Below are 20,720 nucleotides of genomic sequence, written 5' to 3' on the forward strand. Positions count from 1 at the left end.
AAAGCGGAGTTTAAGAACCGCGAGTTCCTCCCCTACCTCCTCCCGCCTTCGGTTTAAGTTTAACCCCCTCGCCGCTTCTTCTCTCTTTGAAACGTCGGTTCTCGTTTCGACTTCGCCGCCACTACGGTCTTTCACTTTGTTACTTTTGCGCGAGCGAGACGTTGCGCGCGCGTTAATCTCCTTCGCATTACGTCTGATAAAATTTCACCCGCGCGTTTCCGTGTCACTTTCGCTTAAAAAAAAAAAATAAAATAAAAGAAAAAAAAAAAAGAAAATTCCGCCGTCTGGACAAGTTAGGATATCGCGCGGCGGGGAGATGCAAAAAAAAATTACACTCCCGACAGATCTTCGTGTGGTTTCAATTTATCGCGAGGGAGGGCTTCGTGATTATGTCCCTCGGTCGTGAAAAGGCATCCTAACGAAATCTAACTGCTTTCAAGAACGCACGAAAACTGCAAAAGGGCTGGGGATATCCCCGAGATCTCGTAATATTCTCTCCCGCCTCCGCGCACTTTATCTTCCCTCTCGACTACACCTCCCCCCCCCCTCCGTTTGGCCTTTTATTTTCCGCGCTACTCCTTTAGTGGAAGTCGGAGACCGCTTTGATTTTATTGCTTCTCGGTTGTCCGACATCACTCAACTGGCTCTCTTCTAAAAGGCGGTTGAAGATAACGGGCTGTCCCGGTGAAATACTACAAAAGCTAGGGACGGTCTATAAAATAAACGCCAATAATCGCCGGGCGCTTGTTGGCCTTTCGACGAACGGCTTGAACAACCTCGTTAAAGAGAGTCACTTATTCCACGTGGACATTCGTTTTTAATGAGTTATGCGTCACCTCGGCGATTGAATAATAAATTTTGCCGAAAGTAAAAGCAAGGCTGATAGAAAAGGGGGAGACGGTGCCCGGAATAGACGAAAGAGGATTCAAGGGTTGCGGTTTATGCATGTAAATCGCCTCGGCTTGAGTCCCCGCTTGTTGTTCTTTACTGTTCCCGGACGCATCGACGTTTTACGCGCGTCGCTATATTTTATTGCACAAAGTAGCGGTATACGTATAACGGCGGGCGCATACGGGGTGTCTTAGAATTTCTCTTTTAACAGTAGACAATAAAAAAATACCTGAGCCGTCAAATATTTTCGAATATTAATAGTTATTAAGAGCGAGTAAAAATGCGATTCTGCCGCTAACGTGATAAGTAATAAAGTTTACTGGAATTTAAAAAAGAAAAAAAATTTTAATTAATCGATTAATGTTCGCTTAAAGAAATAATAATTATTTATAAATATAATAAAAATATATATATTTTATTTTTTTGTTTTTAGTTTTTATTTTTTTATCAATTTGCGATCTGAATCTTGAAGAACCTTCGGTGGTTTTTCTTTTGCATTTTTATTAAGTTTGATTTTAAACTGCTTAAGGAATTCGCCAATATAAACGTGACGGTAGTTCTTCAGGACACTCTATATACATGCATAGATGCATCATAAGCGGCGTATACGTATATATGCATCGACCGTTCGATTTTTCACCCGCTTTTGTGTTCCCCCGCGGCGCATCGATTCGCGGTATGTGCACTTTTCGGCTCACCCCGTTCATCGAAAATCCATTTATTTGCATTAGGTTCGTTTTTGTAAATAGTAACGAAATCGATAGGGGCGCGTACGTGCGAATATTCTTTTCATTTCCATATACAGGACGTCTCAAAACTACGAATATTTTTTAATGACAATTGAAGTTTTTTTTTTCTTTTCTTTTTTTTTTTTTTTAAATAAAGGCGCTGTGTTTTTTCTTTATTACAGTTTCCTATACAGCGTGTTGTTTCTTCAAAACATATTTTTCCACGGAACGAACGAATAAAACAAACAACATGCCCGCGTGCGTAATTTTTCTAGGCAACTGCGGCCCATTTAGACGATCGTTTTTCGTCCGCTCGTTATCCGGCGCGTAATTATTACACAATGATAAATCACATCGGCGACTAATAAGCGCCGTGCGCGCATCTGCGAGTACAATGGAAGAAATAAATTGATCATTTCTCTCGGCGGAGTATTCGTAAATAAATCCACGATCCGTAGAAGTGATTAATCAGACGCGAAGAGATTGCGTACATGACTCGTAAGTTGAAGAACACAGAGGCTGATTGACGATGACAGAATTATCGGCTTTTAGGCGTCTCTTAACGCGCAACATTGAAAAATGTCGGCTATTAATTCCGGTAACGTAAGAAATTTTTTTTATTTTTCTTTCTTTCTTTTTTTTTTTTTCGCGTTGTACATTACTGCAGCGACGAGAAAAAGTCGCGCGACTTCGTGAAATCCATTAATATAACTTATTATACATTATATTACAAATGTCGGATTTTATAATTCTTCAGCAGCCGGCTTTCTGCAAAATTAAAGTTTACCTTTCCCCTCCCCCTTTTCCCCCCGATACCGTTGATTAGAAACTAGAAACACGGCAGCCCGGAAACCCGGAAACGATATTGCGCGGCGTACACAGTAATTCTAACGCGCGTTACGGAGTCAAAGCGAATTATATTAATTTGAATAAATGTCAATTTGTTTACTAATCGTGCATGAAAGCGGGCACGCGGTGCGCGCGTACTGTTAACACGGTACAACGCAACTGCGTTACGATATTGCGTTTCACGGCTTGAAGCTCGTAACAGGACTAATGATTAGAGCGTTTTCGCGTTCACGTATTAATACGCACTCGCGTTCTAAATATTTGGGGGCGGCGGTGGAGATTGAGGGGGAGGGGAGGAGGAGGAATTACCGCGGCAGCTTAATTAAACACGCGGCAGTAAAGATCGTTACCGCGGGTCAACGCGTAATTCAGCGAACGTAAGGGTAATTACGTTTGGGAATGTCCCCCGACTGTTGCGGATTGCGCGGACCCTTTTGTTCGCCACTTGACTGCGTCAGCCCGAGTGACTCAGCGCGGCGACTCTTAGGCCGACGGGGAGGCACGCGGCCTGAGAAAGACTAACGACTCGCTCAAAGCGCGAGATTAGGAGCCGAGATGAACAAATGCCGATGTCACTGCACGGCATCGCCGCGCCGTATGGTTATGCTAATGCACTTTGTGCGGACGATCGATCGTTTCGAGATCATCGGGTGACCGACGGTCCCGCTCGGTAGCAGGAAAAAAAAAAAAAAGAAAGAAAAAAAAAAGAAAAAAAGAAATGCATTGCCGCCCTTTAATTATGAGCCCGATTATGCCGCTGACAAATCTGACACACGCGCCGCACGGAAAAGAAGCGTATAATGCTTTTTTGACGCGGTGATACCTAAATAAACGCGGGGGATAATAATAACGATAAAAAGAGGGTAATCTCCTCGCGCCGACGTGACGTCCCTTTGACGGAGACAAACGTGCTATTCGACTCGAAGAAATATTGACCCTTCGTGCGTACTTTTTACGAGTCCGGCTGCATCGCAGCCCGGCAACTTCCAAAACGCCTCTCTAACGACCAATCCTTTCCTCTTGCCTACAATAATGGAGTTTAATGGTGGCCCCCGGCGCGTCTAAACAGTTCTCTCGAGTGTTTGCGCGCCTTTCCTTTTCAACCCGGTAATCCGTGAGTCAAATAAAATCGTTTACGAGTACAATAAGGGACCGGACCTGCCTTCTTCATTCCGTCACGAAAGTACTCGGCTTAAGTGCTGATTATGATCCGTCTCGAACCATAAAGGTGCTGGATCATCCCGCGCGGCATTGTTCTCCGCTACGTGAATCGGACACATCCTGAGTGGCGTGTGACGGGGAACAGGTCTAGTTCGAGGACTTTCGGACTTTTCGGAGCTCGGATCACGCGAGCTGCGCGCCAAGATGTTCGCCGAACTCCTGATTAACTAACTCCGCAAAATACATTTGCCGAGCGACGCGTGAGAATAACGTAGATTATCGTCGCGATAAAAAAAAACATATGTCGTCAGGGAATTTTTTTTTTCTTTTTTTTTTATCTGGACGCAAAGTCCTCTTTAGTTACGTTTACGAAAAACACCGGGTTTCCTATCTTTTTATTCCAAGATGGAAAGCAAATTCGATCACATATAAGCAAGACGTACTGCATACAATGGACGTTACTGCCAAGACCGCCGAGAGTTATTTATTGAACGACTTTACTGCAGCTGGTTTATAAACAAAATTCTCTCGAGAGAATCGTACGGGGGCGGTAACAAAAGACATCCTAGAACGGCAAGAGTTGCACGGTCAAAACCATAAAGGGTCTTCCTTCACGACGGTCGAACCTACGTCTTCCACCTCTCGTCACTTGAGGGACATCGAGTGGTCCCACGTTAAAACAACGAAGTCACACAAATCTAAACTATGAATATCCACTTTAGACCGTGACAAACGGGCGACCGGCTATTGTACGTACCTGTAGATATTTACGAGAAACGTATCCACTCGAACGACCGAGAATTTTTATCTACGACTCTTTATCAAATAATTAAAAAAAAAAAATTTGTTTATTCGTATTAAATACGCGAAAGTATCGTTGATTAAAAAATTAATTTAAAAAAATCTAAAAGTCGTGTAAAAATTAAATTACACATAGAAACTATTTACGAACGTTTTAATTACAGTATTGTTTTAAATACGATATTTTTTTTAAAGATTTATTACACGCTGTGTATTACGCGGTATATCTAACGGTCGGAATATCATCTCGGTGAGCGCGGCTAGAATATTTCATGGTCTCTTTAGTCCGGCTGCGATCAGTAAAATCCTCCTTTCGTCAGCATTGTTACGGAAAATCAGCGCGCATTTTTCACGAGTCGACGGACAATAGGGTGGGAATGCCGGAGCATCCGGCGCTACCTCTTCCATTGTGATTTTTCTGTTTCTTTCGCCGAGACTCCGTCCATTTGTTCGCGGCAGATCGAAACTTGCGGTTGTTTCGCACGGCCATTCCGCGACCGAAATGCTACAGGTACCGCGTTCTGATAAATGGAAAGTCGACCGGCCACTACATACACCGCCATAAATCGAAACGTCGCGTGATAGACGATCCTCGAATAAAGCCCTCTATAATTCCGGGTTATCTTATCCGCAACGGTCCGTCGATAGGGCGAGCGGTAAACACTCGGAGCGGTTTTCTTGTATATCAGTTTCCTCTCAATAAGTAACCGAAGCCAGTAAAGCGAAAGAAAAGCGAAAGAAAAGCGAATTAAAAATCCCTCCCTCCCTCCCCGTGCGAAAAGATCGGCTGCCGCGTTTCTTAAATACATTACGCGCGTTTGTAGGTGGAAAAGTAATAAATCTTTATTCGCGAAAATCACGCTGAAGCGAAATCTCGTCTGTACGAATTGTTAAATAAACTTCGTGTAACGAGGTATCCACGGTGAAAATATATAAAGAATAACGGCGCCGTGTTTGCGAACAGATTCTGTTGCTCCTGCTCGTCGATCTACGCGAAATCCTAACTAGAATGGATCTAAGTCATCGAAGCGTGCTTTCGAACACGACACAAGGATCACGGCCGAGATCAATCCGTAAATTCGCTCGCGCCGTCCGCCGCGTTTCGCTCTTCGTGTAATACGCTATCTTCTTGGATTTAGAATATTCAAATCCGCCGACCGTTTCGGAATAAAAAAAAAAAAAAAAAATTATACAGGCGCGCGGAATTCTTGGGCAGATAAATATATAAAAGTCACAAAGGAAATAACTTCGTAATTACGTCAAAAGTTAAAACGATTTTCTGGCGGAACATACAAATTATCGTCATACTTCGGGACGGCCACAAGTCAATTAATTATCCATTGTTATGAACATCATAAAAATTAAGAGTGATAGACCGAAAAACAATTTGGTATTTTCGGTCGGACTAGCAAAGAGTCGCCCAGCAGGATCGCTTTACAATCTCTCGATCTATCTGATTCGACGACAAGTCTCCGGCGAGTTAACAGGCCGTCTCCGGAATCCGTAAACAGGCGGCATTTCTGTTTTTTTTTCTCTTTTCTTTTTTTTTTTCGGCGATGAAATCAAATGGAGATGCGGGTCGTTTCTGCCTTTCCACGAGCGTGTTCGGCTCGCCCACGCTTTACAAAAGCCGCTCGAGCGCGCGCGCACGAAAAACGAATCTTCTCTTTCACGAGGGACTTTACAGATAATTAACTGACATTAACGTTCCATTCGTCGGGCGTGGTTACGTGCGCGGTTAGCTCGTATTTCTCTACGTGGAGTCGTCGGTGCATACGTGTTTTTACGACTGATAAGGATCGCTTTTCCATCGAGACATCCCGTTCCACGTACCGCGGACTCCTTCTTCGCCATCCCAGTCTCGTCCTGGACAACGAGTCCGCCGACAGAGCGGATTACTAAATTCATTGGCTTCGTTTTGTACGGCGGACTTCGCCTCCACGTCGTCGACATCGTTTCTCCTTGGCTTCCGCGCAATTAGGGTCAACTCGACGATTTGTCGGGAGCGATTTTCTTTCCGCGACCCCGCGCAACAAGAAAAAGACAACGGGTACCGTCGGCAAACTCGTGCTATTTAATAGTAACCCCCGGTTATATACGCCGTACAAATGATACTTCCACGCGCGGCAATTAAATTACACGCCATTCGATGAACGTAATAAATTATATCGATCGAGGGGGGGCACCCGGTACCGCGATATCGCCCGGCGATTAAAAACTTGTCTCGCAACTAGTTTATAAGTAATATCGAATTAATCGCTGATACAAACTGCATTGAAGAGAGATTCCTCGGCGCGGCGCTATTGGAAATGAAATTAATAGCCGCCCGGGCGGCTGCGAGAGGGACAGCCCTCGTCAGTGCGTCTCGGCGCTTCCGTCGGCATTAGAAATAAATGAAATGACGCCGGGGGCCGCCGTCGATATAAATCGAATCGCAGGTAGTTACGGGAGTAGTTTCACGAGTGGCGAGAGCGAAATCTGGGCGACGTGTGCGGCACGCGTGTTGCGCGATCGGAAATCCGTAAGCGCGCGACGCCGCCAATAAAATATGCATGTACACTCGCAGCCCGGCGTGGATGGGCGCTACATCCCGCGTGGCGTATCCTACACGGACGTCTCGCGTGTATTAATCTGCATAAACTCATTCCTATGCAAACGAAGAGACTCGACGTTGAACTAGGATATCACGCGAAGCCTCCGCGGCTTACATCGCGGCTTAAACGAGCTTCCTATATATACGCGGCACATGCGTGCGGGCGCAGGCCGTCCGCGTATAGGTCGCAGGGTGAGCGCATAAATATATGTACGTATAGATGTACGCGCATATGCATACGCGTGGGTGTGTGTGTGTGTGTGTTTGCGTCGTAAACGATACCGATCGTAAACGGAATCTCCTTCGTCGCGTCGACGGCATAATAATTGCGAAATCCCCGTTTTCTCTTGGTAGACGACGCTCGCCGGCCATCCAAAAGGACGGCGACGACGAGAAAATGGCACCTGCCTGAAACGATCGCGTGATAATCTGTCCCCCTTACCGCGGTCCGCGAGATGAAAAGAAAACAATCGATGAATAATTTTGTGGCCGCCCCGAGTGCTTACCGCGTCCGGGGAATTGATTTCGACGGGGGGGCCGCGTCGCGAGCGTTAAGTCCCTCATGAATACAATCAGGAGATAAAGCTTTTATGGCGACTCGACGTATAAACGATACCGTTTTCCGATAATTTCTAATTTAACACTTTGCGCTTAGGCAGATTAAATGTTTACGCGGGTAAGGCGAACGGTCTCGTCGCGGCGTTTCGCTAATCAACGGAGTTTTATTGCACGCCGTTACACTTAATTAAATGTCGCGGCGATAATTATGCTCGTTGATGAAACTCGTATTGTTTACTTAATTCTTGAGCTATCGCAGTTCCTTACGCAGCCAATTACCTCGAGGAAAAATATTTTCTTCCAACCGTACTTCGACCGCGACAAATCCTCGGTCCGCATTAATCTCAGAAATACATTTCCATAAATAAAATAAGAAAAGTCACCCGAGTGGAAATTCATTTAGGTATTCTAATTTTGCAGCGTGGCTTAGATCGCGCAGATTAGATATGATCCTTGGTTAGTAACCAGCTCGCTGCTAGTCATGATTTGTAAGAAATGATTTTTTGTTATTCGAAAAGTAAAGTTGTGTCATTAAAAAAAAAAAAGAAAAAAAATTTTCTAATATTCGTCTAGCTATTGTTCAGCGCGAGCCATGTTACGAGACAATTATTACAAATTAATAATGAGCTCGAAAAGAAAACTAAACATCTAAACGTTCTTCGCCGCGTGCTAGCCTACTGCCCACTGATCTAGCTAACGCGCACTCGAATAATTACTTATAATAAAAAATAATCAATTCCATAAAAATTAATAATTCTCAATTTAAAAATAAAATAATTTTTATGACCGAAAAAATATTCGAAAAGCACTCGCTTATTCCGCAAATACTCCATTGCTCGAATACAAAAAAATAAACTCACTCGTATAATCGTCGTTAATACATCCCCGGAAGCTGCGGATATAATTCATCATCCCGCTTTAGAGTCAAATAAGACTTCCAGCGAGCATTACGATCTCAGCCGTGAAGGTCTTTTCAAGAGAAACGATGCTCTCACCGGTGCAACGACGCGCGCGTACGTGTTTGTGACAGAGAAAGAGAAATGACGCGACGCGCGCCGTAGAAACAGATTTTGCACCGTCGTGGTTATAAGCCCCCGCGGTATGTATGTTTAATGCGGAACACGCGAGAGGCCTACGACCGTACAACTTCTTACTATCGTTCTCGCGCATTACTTATTCACCCGCCGGCGTAATTACCAGCGGATACTCCATCAAACTCGAGACACCTTTCTCACCGGTATCGAGAGGGCTGCAAGTTGCGTTCGCGCGCACGCCCGACGTGTATCGGAGCTCGCGCAAAATGCGAGCAACGCATTAACGGCGGATAGATTCATAAGCTAATAACGAGCCGGTTATCGCGCCACTCTCGCGCGGCTGCTCTCTCTACGGGCTCGACCTCGGCGCGCGAAATATGCTCGCGAGCGTCGGGGATCGCGTCATCAGAGAGGGATCGACGGGCGAGTTAAAAATTACCGACGTCTAGACATCTTTACGTAAAACTGACACGCGTCGCAATTCTCGTGCTATTTCTTCTTGGAAAATACATGACGTGGAAGTCGCAGGAAGTTTAGCTCCGCCCTCGGTTCGTACAGGAAGGAAAGTCCCACGTGCGCCGCATAATCGACGGAGAACCGAACGAGGATTATAGGCAGATGAAGACATAATATCGCGCATTATCCTCCGCGGAGTTTCAATCCTTGTAAAGTTTCTTACAAGTTAAAAAAAAAAATACTATATAGCTAAATGACTTCGACAAACTTATTTCACCTGCACCAAGCTTAGTACTCGTAATAATAATGATAATAAAAATAAGAAATAATAAATCTCAATTAAATAATAATTATGTATGTAAAATAATTAAAAAAAAAAAAAAATTAATAAAGGAGAAGGAAGATGTTTATCTTCCTTCACGGAATAAATGTCTTAATTAAATACAAATATCTTCGTAATGCTTCCCTCGCGCGAGACAATCGTGTTATGAATATTAAACGCGTTTCAATGTATGCTACTTTGAAACATCGGCCGTGTGTTTCAATGCTATCATCGGCACGACATTCTCCCGTGATAATTGCGCGGTTAAAGACGAGCTCGTTTTTCGGAAGCAGTCAACGAGACGGCTCTCTTTGTCGATCGCCCACCCGAAACACCGATGATCGTCGAGCACGACGTAAAGGATCGCGCTTTACTTTTTGTTTCAGGTTGACGAGGCAGAAATGGCACGTCGGGAGTCTCGGTGAGGAACGGGCGAGGGTGAAGCCCTCGCAGGAAAAGGGAGCTATGGTGAAAAGCTTGGATTTCCTCGCCAGAAGGGCACCACCTGCTGTCCACCTTTTCGTCGTCTTGCTCGCGTTCGCCCCCGCTTACCACGGCGTGGACCTCTGTAAGTAGTTCCTAAGCTCTAATCCGCAGGCCTTATAGTACCCGTCGCGTCTCGTCGTGAAACTTGGTTCGACTATAGCTCCTTGGCTCCAAGTCCGCGCACAGGTTGTTTCGTTTATAAGTTATTAACGACGCGGAGGTTGCGCGACCCCTAGAACTTACCGCCGTCGCAGTCGACGAACTTTCGATCCGGGATCAGCTTTAACTGTGGTCATTAGGTGGCTCGTGTACGTATCTGGAGACATTGGGTCTTATCATTCAAGTCGCGCGCGCCCGTATTTACGATGTATCGTGAGCTCTCAAGTGGGCGCGGACTCGAAACGTTTAAGCTCGAACAGTTGCGCCAATAAAAAAAATAATGACGAGTAACAAAAAGGGCAGTGTAATTTTATATAACGTTATTTTTAACGTTGATAAAATATTATTCGGAAGAGAATTTCTCCCACGTGAAGACAAATACGGCTTTCGCGAGTACGGAGGTTCCTCGTCTTATCGTATTAATAATAAGTAATCGCTTCGTTCCGAAGCTTTTCGCGAGGAGAGCAGCTTAATAGAAACAGATTTCCGGACGTAGGAGAGAAAAATTGCACCGTAGCCGCGATAATGGAAAGCTTAATAATTACGCCCCTCACGGAACCCTTCGGTACAACAGCCTCAGCGATTTCCTTCCTTTCCCCGCCATATATTTTACCGGTTGATGGCCGAAAAGTAATCGATGGTGTTTTTCGAAAGAGAGAAAGAGAGAGGAGTCCCGTTAACGACAGGCGACTTTTACCGTACATTTTCCGAGGGCGACATCGCGTGAGGTATCCCGCACATCGTCTCGGGGATTACCGGGGGGTGATCGCCGTCCTATAGCATCTCGAAAAAGTCACGAGGGTGTCGGCATTTATTCGCCCTTACTCACGATCGATTTACGAGTGGTGATATCTTACGGTGATTCGTTAGGCCGGACGCGCCGACAAAGGGAACGAGTCCTACCGGTGGAACTTTATCGTGGGACGGCGTGATCGTGAGAATTCCAACGAGGGTGCGCGATACGCGCCGATGTATATCGCCCGGACCTTCATTAATAATAATAGCGATTCGCTCACCGCGGCCGGGCAAAGATCTCGATCGGTATTCCCTTCTCCCTTTGTTGCCGCGACTTTCCTACCATTGATTTGAATCGCTCCCCCGCTGAATTCGTGGACATACATTAGCGACGAGATCGCGATGCGTCCGGCTGATCTTCATTAATAATAATAATACGAGACCGGCGAGCGGCCTCGGTCCGCCGGGACGATCGTCTTGAACATGCTCTTCCCGTTCGGACGCCGCGGACTTTTCCCTCCCCGTTATCGATGCACACCGCGGAATTCAGGGACATATATTAGCGTCGGACATATCGGGACGGGCTTACATTAATAACGTCGAGCGGCCCATGCGAGTGCCCGATCGCCGTTTTCTCTCCCTTTGTCGACTCGACCTCTCTCCCTGCCGTTGATTCTAATCGGCTGGCGTGCAGTCCGAGGAAGTTGGACACATATATATTAGAGCACCCGGAATCGCGATATGACGAGGAGAACTCCGTTAGTAATAACGGCGATTAATCCGATCGGCCATTTCGCCAGTTCTCGAACGGCGGGGTTCGCAGGCAAGGTGCGCAATTTTCCGTCCGTCGATTACAATCGAGGATCGTGGCGCGCATTAGCGACGCGTCGTTCCCCCTCAGTGAATATTCCTTCGCGGTATCGTTTCCGGTCATCTTCCGCGGGGGGAGGGACGGGCAAATGACAAAGCCAGCTTAAGTTATTCCGGAGCTACAAGCCCCGTGGGGGAACCGGATTGTACGTCGCGGTAAAGCATGTCGCGCAAATTGCGAGCGTTACACCATTTAGCAAGTTGCGCGTCGGCGCCGAATCCGCGCTTTACGGAGATTTCATTTCGGCAATAAAATACGTTGGATTAAAACGTAAGACCGAAATACACATTTCGCAATGGCCGACGCCGGCCGGGCGCGGAATTACGAGACTGGGGGGGAGGGGAGGTATCGTCGGAAGAACACTGCAAACTTTCGCTCGGTATTAATGGCCACCTACATGCTCGTTCTGTTCGTTGGCTTAGCGCGGATTCCTTCCGTTATACACCCCGGTACGAAGCTGCAGCCCACCCGCTCGACCCTCCCCGACGACCCCCCTCGGCGCCCAGCAGCCCGCGCTAGCCTCTGTACTCGATATCCGGGCATTAGGCATTATCGTTGCCGGCTACGTGTATCGCTACCTTCCCCTTCCCCTCTTCCCCTCCGCCCAACCTCTGCTCGGGCTACTTCAAATTTTAGCAATTTCCGTATCGCGTAATGGGTATCGTTACTTGAACGTGTAAACCGTAATCGATGCCGGCGTTGCATCATGCACACCGAGCTCTCGCTACGCCACGCCGGCGAAGCGGACGTTCGAGTTGTCGTACCCGGATTAGTTACGGTACAATATACGCTCCTTTGTCGAATTACAAGGACCCGGTGTACACCGCACGCGCGTCTGTGAATTTACCAGCTTTGACTTTGTAATACGCGAGGAGGCATCCGGCCCGCTGCAGCGTACGACCGATACGCTCTCGCGGCCGCGTATAATCGCGGCTCTGTCCCGGCGTTTCCCCGAGGCGAACACAGCCGATGAACGCACGTGGGTGGTTAACGGCGTCTTAAAAACGAGAAAACGCGAAATGTCGCGGGTCCTTACTGTCGCCCGTAACGACAACCGGCGCGGACAACGCGTACGCGTGCAAGGGTCCCATACTTCGGCCCGGACTTTATCGCGTCGGTAACGCCTCTCGAAAACGCGCGCGTCGGAGTAATGTATGCAAAGTAGACGGTACCGTTTCCTCGACGGCCCTTAACCCTGTCGTTGGCACTCTCGGAAACAGATACGCGGGGGCTGACCGATTCGCACGGGAGAAGATATGCCTTCCGAGATATTAAATCTTCGAAAGATAACAGCGCTTTACGATCCTCATTAGCGCGCGATCGCGAGTGTCTGTATAAAGTCTCTAACGACCGCCACGCCTGAAAACGCCGCGAGTTTCTTACGACCGCGGGTGTGAAAAATCGATCGTCGTCGAAGCGTCGCGACTCGCGCGCCGTTTATCACCTGCATCGCTGTCAACGTAATTTTTCGCCGCTGCACCCCGAGGACGCAATACGCGACGATCGACGTTACGCGGCAAACGACGCGCGGTAAATAATTCCGCCACGGCTATCTCAGGCACGCGGAAAGATATTCCCGTCGCTCGGCGGCGCAGACGGCAGCGCGGTCCTAGCAGAGCGACTGCGTTCCACCTATGAAACAATTAGATCGGTCCGGGAGATACCGGAACGTTGAGACGGCTTCCCTTCCCTTTACGCTCCCTCCGCTCGCCAGGTACTTCTCGTCCGACCGCCCTCGAACCGTAACTTCCACCCGCGCGACAGGCAAGCCCCGTGCACCGTGAGCGTAAACCGCGCTATCGCGCGGATCCATCTCGGTTAGCTGGTTATTTAGCCGTTTATGATCCGTCCGTGATGCACGCCCGATGCGCCCGCGGGAGAGGCGCATATAAATCCCCCGAGCCCGCTCTAACCTCGGCGACGCCACGTTCGTTTGTTTCAGCCCAATGCATCGCGCCGCTCGGCATGGAGTCCGGGGCGATCCCGGACGCGGATATCAACGCCAGTTCCAGCTACGATACCGGAAACGTCGGACCCAAGCTGGCACGGTAAGCGAGACAGTTTTTCATTCGGATGGTCCGCCCGGGCCGCCATCGATCACTCGTATCTACCGGCGCCTTCTGTTACGTTCGATGCACCACCCCCGCGACTAGCGTAACGTCACCGATATCGCGGGACACGCTGCGTGAACGCGCGCAAAAATTGATCCCGCGTCTTTCGCTAAAAGCTCCCTGCCTACCGAGCGAAGCGGACTTCAAGCGGAATATTCATAAAGACGATGGAAAGCCGCTTTCGTCGCGCAGTTTTTTATTGGCGCGACGTAACAAGCATCAAGCTCTACTTTTAGGAAGTTTTTTTTCTTTTCTTTTCTTTTTTTTTTTTTTTTTTTAAGGGAACACTGAGGCTCTATGTCAACGAGATAAATATATCCGCCCGGTATTAATTGTGACGCCTCCGGTGAATATTACGTGAATACTAAAGGCTCACCGTGACCGCCCGGCCGGCTCGTTAATACGCGAAATCCGGAATATCAGGTTTTGCGAGTCTATGGCGAAAGACGTTATTACGCGCGAACAAAGAGAGCAACGCGGTCGCGAACGTAATTATTTCTAATCTAACGGGCGTAGCTTTAACCTCCTCCCCCTCCCCCTGTTTACGCAGGGTGAGGCTGACTAACGGAGATTAGTCGACATCTCTTATCGTCGCGTCGGGCGTGAAGCGCAAAAATTCAAACCCGGGCGGCGGGTGGGCGCGCGAGAAAGCTTACGAGGTCTAATTATAAATTAACGCCTTATCCCTGCGAGAATAAATTCGCATCGCCCAACAACGTGTAATTAAGTAATCCGCGTACCTTTCCGATACCTGGCTATCGTTTCTCGTTTGGCACTTGCTCTCTCTCCCGCCGAAATGAATATTTATAGAGCTGTTAAATTGATCGTCCTTCCCCGAGCGCCGGTTTACTCCTCGGTTTAAAAACGAATTTATTTTTAATTGCGGCTGACGAAAATTATTCAACGTGAATTTACGACTGATCGGGGGATTTACATACTGCCCGTGCCTCCCGTGCGTTCTGTTCTACGTTAATAATTTCTACGTCATTATTCGATACGTCCCTTGATCGCGCTGTTTGCGCCCGTAATTATTTACGGCAACGACAACATAACTGCGCCCACCGAAAACTTAAAAACTCCCGTTGCATATCGCAACAAGTTAATGCTACGGCACGAGTTTAATCATAAGCACAACGAGTTTAACGCGGTAACTTTTTGCTTATAGTTAATAAACGATGAAGCACGGCGGTAGAATTAATTTCATTCTAAATTAATTTCCATCTGCATTTGCCCTCCACATTTTGCTCGCTGTCACGGTATATATAATATATATATACATATATATATATCCGTGCCCTTTCCCTGGCTCGCAAACATTTGCAAAATGACTACGGTACAAAACAGAGCGCCTTGAGCGGACATGCCTCGCAGGAGGCTCCCGTCCTCTAATGCAATTATCACAAAAGGACCTTTGACGTATCATACCTGAACTAAAAAGAATATTACACCTGGTCAGTGGTAAAAGGGTTGGTCGTGTAACGCCTCTGGTAGCCGCTGGTGCAACGCATGAATACGAGATGCAACTGGCAGAGTACGTGCGCCAACTAACTCACCCTCTCGACCTCGCTCCACCCTTTCTCTCTATTTCTACCTATCTCTCTCTCTCCCTCCGCTTTTCGTTGACGGCGATACCGCTCTCGCGTTTAGATATTAATGCGTGGGGCCCCGGTATTCGCTGGCGGTTTGCAGCGCAGCGGCGGTTTATACGAGTATTCCATCCCACGGGACGTATCCCCAGCCCGGCAGACCGCGGTTGTAGAACCGAACGGGTGCGCGCGGCACCAGGCCGGAGTATACACCGAGCGCTGGCCGACGGCCCCGCGGGCTCTCCGATATTAATACATTCCATTACCGCAGACAATGACCGGCTGAATGGGCCTCCGAGTCTTGATGAGCTCCGCTGTGCCCCCCCTCGCAGCATCGCGCGCGCTCGAGATCCTCCTCCAGCCGCGCACGTCACCATCTAATTTAATACAGGCCGGCCTCGGGCGTGCGAGGTGCTGCAGACGCTTACAACGCGGTGAGCTCTCCTTTGTGCCGTTCGCGCTTGGAAAAAAATAAAGAAAAAAAAAAAAGGACGGAATTGCCCCGCCATTTTCTTCGAAATTCCGCTGATAATAGGCCGACGAACGCTTTGCCTCCGATACGAATTACCGCGGTTACGGCGTATTTTTCTTTCTCGCTCACCGCGAGCGGCGTCGAGGGCGCGCATTCGGAAAAAAGAAAAGGAGGAAAAAAAAAAATATATAACGTGAAGCTAGGTCTCCGCGCCCGTTTTCCCGGATTCTCGTTATACTGGAAACGTCGCGAATTAAAACAACGCGCCTGGGGATGCGTCGGTTACACGGGAAAAATCGTGCGGAATAAAAATACCGGGAGTATAAAATATAAATTGCTCATGGGTTGAACGTTGTATGAAGATTGACGTTGATTTCCAATGACCGAACTGTATTAGAGGACAGGATTCAATATGCGATATCCTCTAATAATCATTTCGGCGTAGCTAAGTAAATTTTTTGTAAATTATCGGAAAATGGAAAATATTTCAGGAACAAAAAAAAAAGAAAAAAAAAACATACAGTAGAAAAGATTCGTTTTCCTCAAACACAATAAAAATGATTTCAATTAAAATTGAAAATTTTCCGAGTTACAGCATCGCGAGCCGCAATAAATCATCCGTGAATAAAAGAATAAACAGTTTTCGCCGATGCGTATCGCGAGAGCTAATGGAGCGCGTTTTTTTTTTCCAATTATCGAGTGAAAAATTTTTGACGTACAATCGGCGTGAAAAGGCCGAGAGCGCTGTATTTCGCGCTGTATGCTCCTTTCAGGAATCGCGCAGCTGCAAGTTCTTTCGCACGTTTCCGCCATTCCTCCTTTTCTTCGTGTTTCCGTTCAACGGCATTTCTAGAATGGGTGCAATTAAGACGCCAGTAGGAACACAGAGAGCCGGGGCGAGATACCCGCTCGTAGAAATTGGACGGGGGGGGGAGAGGGAGGGAGGTTGAGAAATCACGAGACGATTTTCGCCGCGTAATTTCGTTCGAAGCGAAAATAGCGCGGCGTTTCAATTTATCTGCCGGGCGTAGCTGTGATTACGTGCTAATTACGTTCGATGCATACTATTAAGCCCGCGAGTTTATTTTGAACGTGAGAACGAAATATTTAGTTGTTATTGTTTACGCGACGTTGTAAATGCGCGTCGTTAATGTTACTATAGCCTCCGGAGCGATAAGCAATGATTATTCCCGCACACGTACCTTCGACGCGCACGTATACGAATCGCTGGTTCGAACGGCTGGAAATATGATACGAGCCATTTTCCTAAATAGAGGAACGAGCAGGAAACTGCGCGATACAAGATATTTACCCCGGCGAGAACGCGCCGAGCGTCGAGTTGGCAAATTTTTCTTTTCTTTTTTTTTTTTTTTCCCCGAGTTCGTAATAGCTCTTACTTAGAGCTATTATTTGATACACTGTAATTTAGAAAAGTATAGATAAGACGCGGCACTTAAGAGACACAAGGCGTACCCGGTTTATAGTCGCGGCCGATTACGCTTACGCGTCAAATGATGCTAAAGTGGACTTTATCTTTGATTTTACTCCGCTTCAGCATCGCGTCCAGACGTTAGAGAACGATTGGAATAGATACGCCTCGAGCATCGCACGCAAAGACCCTTCGAAAATAGCATCCGATCCGTTTCACAAACGTGAATCGGTGAAATAATGTTCGATATACATGTACATATATTTCTTCGATCAGCGCAAAATAATTCGTTGAATAACAATTTTTAATTACAAGCATTATATATACGATTGTACACATGTAACTGGAAATATTTGAAAATCTAATTCAATGACGCACGTGGGACCTTTTTTTATGCTTAACGCGGACTCGAAATCGTTAAATTAGATTGAAAAATAACCTCTCTTCTCCGCGATGGTCATTCAAATCGTAACGATAACGCGCGATAAAAATTCTGCCGTCTGACAGATTCAATTTTCCCGTGACCGACAACGTCATCGTCGAAACGGTAATAACGACTTCTTTTTTTTTTCTCTCTCTCTCTTTTTTTCTCACTGCGAAATTAAATCCTGGCCGCGTGGTTGACGGGATGGTGCTTTTGTCGTACGAAATCGCGCGCGAATCTTTTTCCATCGATCGTGACGCTCGGCGGCGCGGCGCGGTGAGATGCCCGTCAATCTTCTCGATCGATCGTTTGCATAATGCGAGTGCGTTAACGCGCGCAGATAGCGAGCAGTCCCGCTGTCATGTGCCCGTTAATACCGGCGAATGCAGAATCGGCGGGGCGGTTGACGCGATGGAAAATTTAAGTTCGCCACGCCGTCCTCCTCTCGGCCTCGCTCGATTTAATGCCATCCGTCCGTGTCAGCCGCGCGGAGCGGACGACACGGAGTTTTCGGTGGTTCGAGGTCGTGTTCCACCGTCGAGAAAACGATTATACCGGATCGTCTTTTTGGGGCACCGAGCGGGGACCACACACCACGAAATCCCTCCTCGCCTTTGCGACACTCGCGAAAAGTCATTATAAATAGAGCCCGGTTTTGGACACCATCGTAAAATTATTATTATTATTTTTTTTTTTTTTTTACGATATAAAAGGGAACGGGCGGGACGTGATATTGTCTTTGCAAAAATAAATTCGCGTTTGCATGCATTTACATTTCATTTAGATAGTGGAATTTTGTAATTTAGATGGGATTTCTATTAAAAAATAATATTCCAAAAGGATGAAGTATTTATTTTGAATTAAATTCTCTTAAAATATATTTTTCTCCTGATTTATGTTTATTCGTACGCCTCCTCGGAAGAGCTTGCAAGAAAATTACTTGGTTCTTTAAATGTATAAAATAGGAGCTTGTAATTGTTTTCCAATTTAAATAATTCTGCATACTGTAGACACGGTATTTATTTTCTCTCATAATATGCATCTTTATCCAGAAAGAGAAACTACGTTATATTCAACGATGATTGGAACATATTTGCTTTAATTCATTGTTCATTTCGCATTGAAATCATGTTGTTCAATTTCCCTGCGATCGGATCTTTATTATCAATCTATCGTAAATACGGAAATTAAAACTCTGTAGCAACGTTTAAAATAAATATCGTGTCGATCGGTATTTGTTATAAACATAAAAAAAATTTCTAGTTAAATAAAAAAAATTATTTATTCATTCACATTGAACGTTTACTGCAAATATCTTGCAATGCCCGGTTTTTCTGGAGCGGAAAAAAAAAGAAAAAAATTAATATCTATCGTAGTAACGATATACATTAAAGAACTCAAAAAATTTTACTCGATCCCGCGATTTGCCAGCGAACAAGTAGCCCGATAATCGCGTCGAAGAAAATTCGTGTAGATTAAAATACATTAATCCGATCTCGCTTTCTCGGCGAATAAACGGAAACCCGTACCGTATACCGAGGAATCGTGACACCCGCATCTTGTCATTGCTGCTCCACCTTCGGCTGATCATACCGAGGCCGGCCGGTCGTTAACGATAAAGAGGCGCCTCCGCCACGCAGGTTGTAAATCTCGCGAAAGCAGCCATTATAACTGCGATCAGCCGCACTGCTGCGGAGAGCGCAGCCGTGTTATCGCGCCCCGATTAATGACGAACGCGGGGTATGATTATTAGCACCTCGTGGATCAGTCGCGAGGCAATTGCCCGATTGCGCGTACTCGTCGCAAATAGCTCTATTTATGCTCCTCATTATCGAGAAAGATTATTATGATCACCGCCCGGCGGCGCAATCGCCGCGAGTTTATCGCACCGTTTCGTTATAAGTGGGTATCCCGCTTTATCGCGTTAAACGCCTCGCGTAGCCGACAGTCGTTCCTTTATGGCGCAATTGTCGCGAGCTATTGTCTCCCAAGGATCCCTCTTTTTCTCACGGCGCGATATTGGTATGCCGGGGAGCGTAACTCGCGCCGCGTCTGCGAGAACGTTTTTCACGCGGCGATTCCTAATCTGCAATTTGAGAAGAATACACCTAGGGATCGCGTATACCTATATCTATCCCACGGCGGAGCGCCGAAAAGGAGCACCACTCTTAGCCGGGCATTTAAACGGTCCACGCAATTAGGGAAGGCGCTTCGCGCTTCATGTTTTATTCATGCCCGGCCTCGGCGCGGAACTCCTCTCCTCCGCCTTGCCTTCGACCCCACGAAAGATTAAAACCGAAGCACGAGGGCGGCGGGCACAGCTTGAACGTATAAATGGCCGCGTATACCGAGACCCCGTATCACCTGCGCGGTATGATACGTGGTCACTCCGAATATCTCCGATTTCCTGCCTATGTAAATTTCGTCGGTTATCGAACCGGACTTCGGAAATCTCGATAAGCTTCCGGATTTTCGATGATCTCGGGAATAGCGAGTCGGAAAGCCCATTCCTCCCCCTGTGTTTACATCTACGATTATTCATCATTTTCCCTCGCGTTCTCTCGCTCCACGAGCAAACAATGCGCGTTTAGTATAATAGCAACAGCGATAACGTAATAAGAATTTTTTTATTTTACGTTCGCGTACGTTGAAGTATATTTTGCAAACTTAAATCGTTGCGAAATCTTTTTCTGAACGAGGTCGAGATATTTTTTTTTTTTTCTTTTTATATATTTAATTCTAAAACTTGAGTTTCATTAAAATACTATTCGGATTCACGTTGAGCGCGCAATCTGTATAACGTCAGCGAAATAATATTCGAGGGAGAGAGAAAAAACATGAAATCTCCGACTTCTCGCACACGTAAACGCGATAATATCGGAATTCGGAGTGAGGACTTCGACGGTCGACTGTGCATCGGTTGATCTTCCGATAGCGCGAGATGAACGTTGCCGGCTAGGAACTAACTCGATACTTTCACGTCTAATTAGATTGTTACTTTTATGAGAGGACGTGCTGAAGTTGCACGACTGTTTCAAATTTTTGAGACCTCTC

General features: G+C 46.7%; 1 protein-coding gene across 1 annotated transcript in view; it reads left to right on the forward strand.

The window, feature by feature from the left end:
• LOC139111463 (discoidin domain-containing receptor 2) overlaps positions 1–20,720 on the forward strand; it is a 137,924-nt gene that overhangs the window by 58,121 nt on the left and 59,083 nt on the right. Inside the window, exons 2-3 of the mRNA XM_070671760.1 lie at positions 9,780–9,961; positions 13,587–13,692. Coding sequence (XP_070527861.1) covers positions 9,859–9,961; positions 13,587–13,692 — 209 coding nt within the window. The 5' untranslated portion in view covers positions 9,780–9,858. The remainder of the gene's footprint in view (positions 1–9,779; positions 9,962–13,586; positions 13,693–20,720) is intronic.

This window comes from Cardiocondyla obscurior, linkage group LG24 (genome assembly GCF_019399895.1).
Source record: "Cardiocondyla obscurior isolate alpha-2009 linkage group LG24, Cobs3.1, whole genome shotgun sequence".
NCBI lineage: Eukaryota > Metazoa > Arthropoda > Insecta > Hymenoptera > Formicidae > Cardiocondyla > Cardiocondyla obscurior.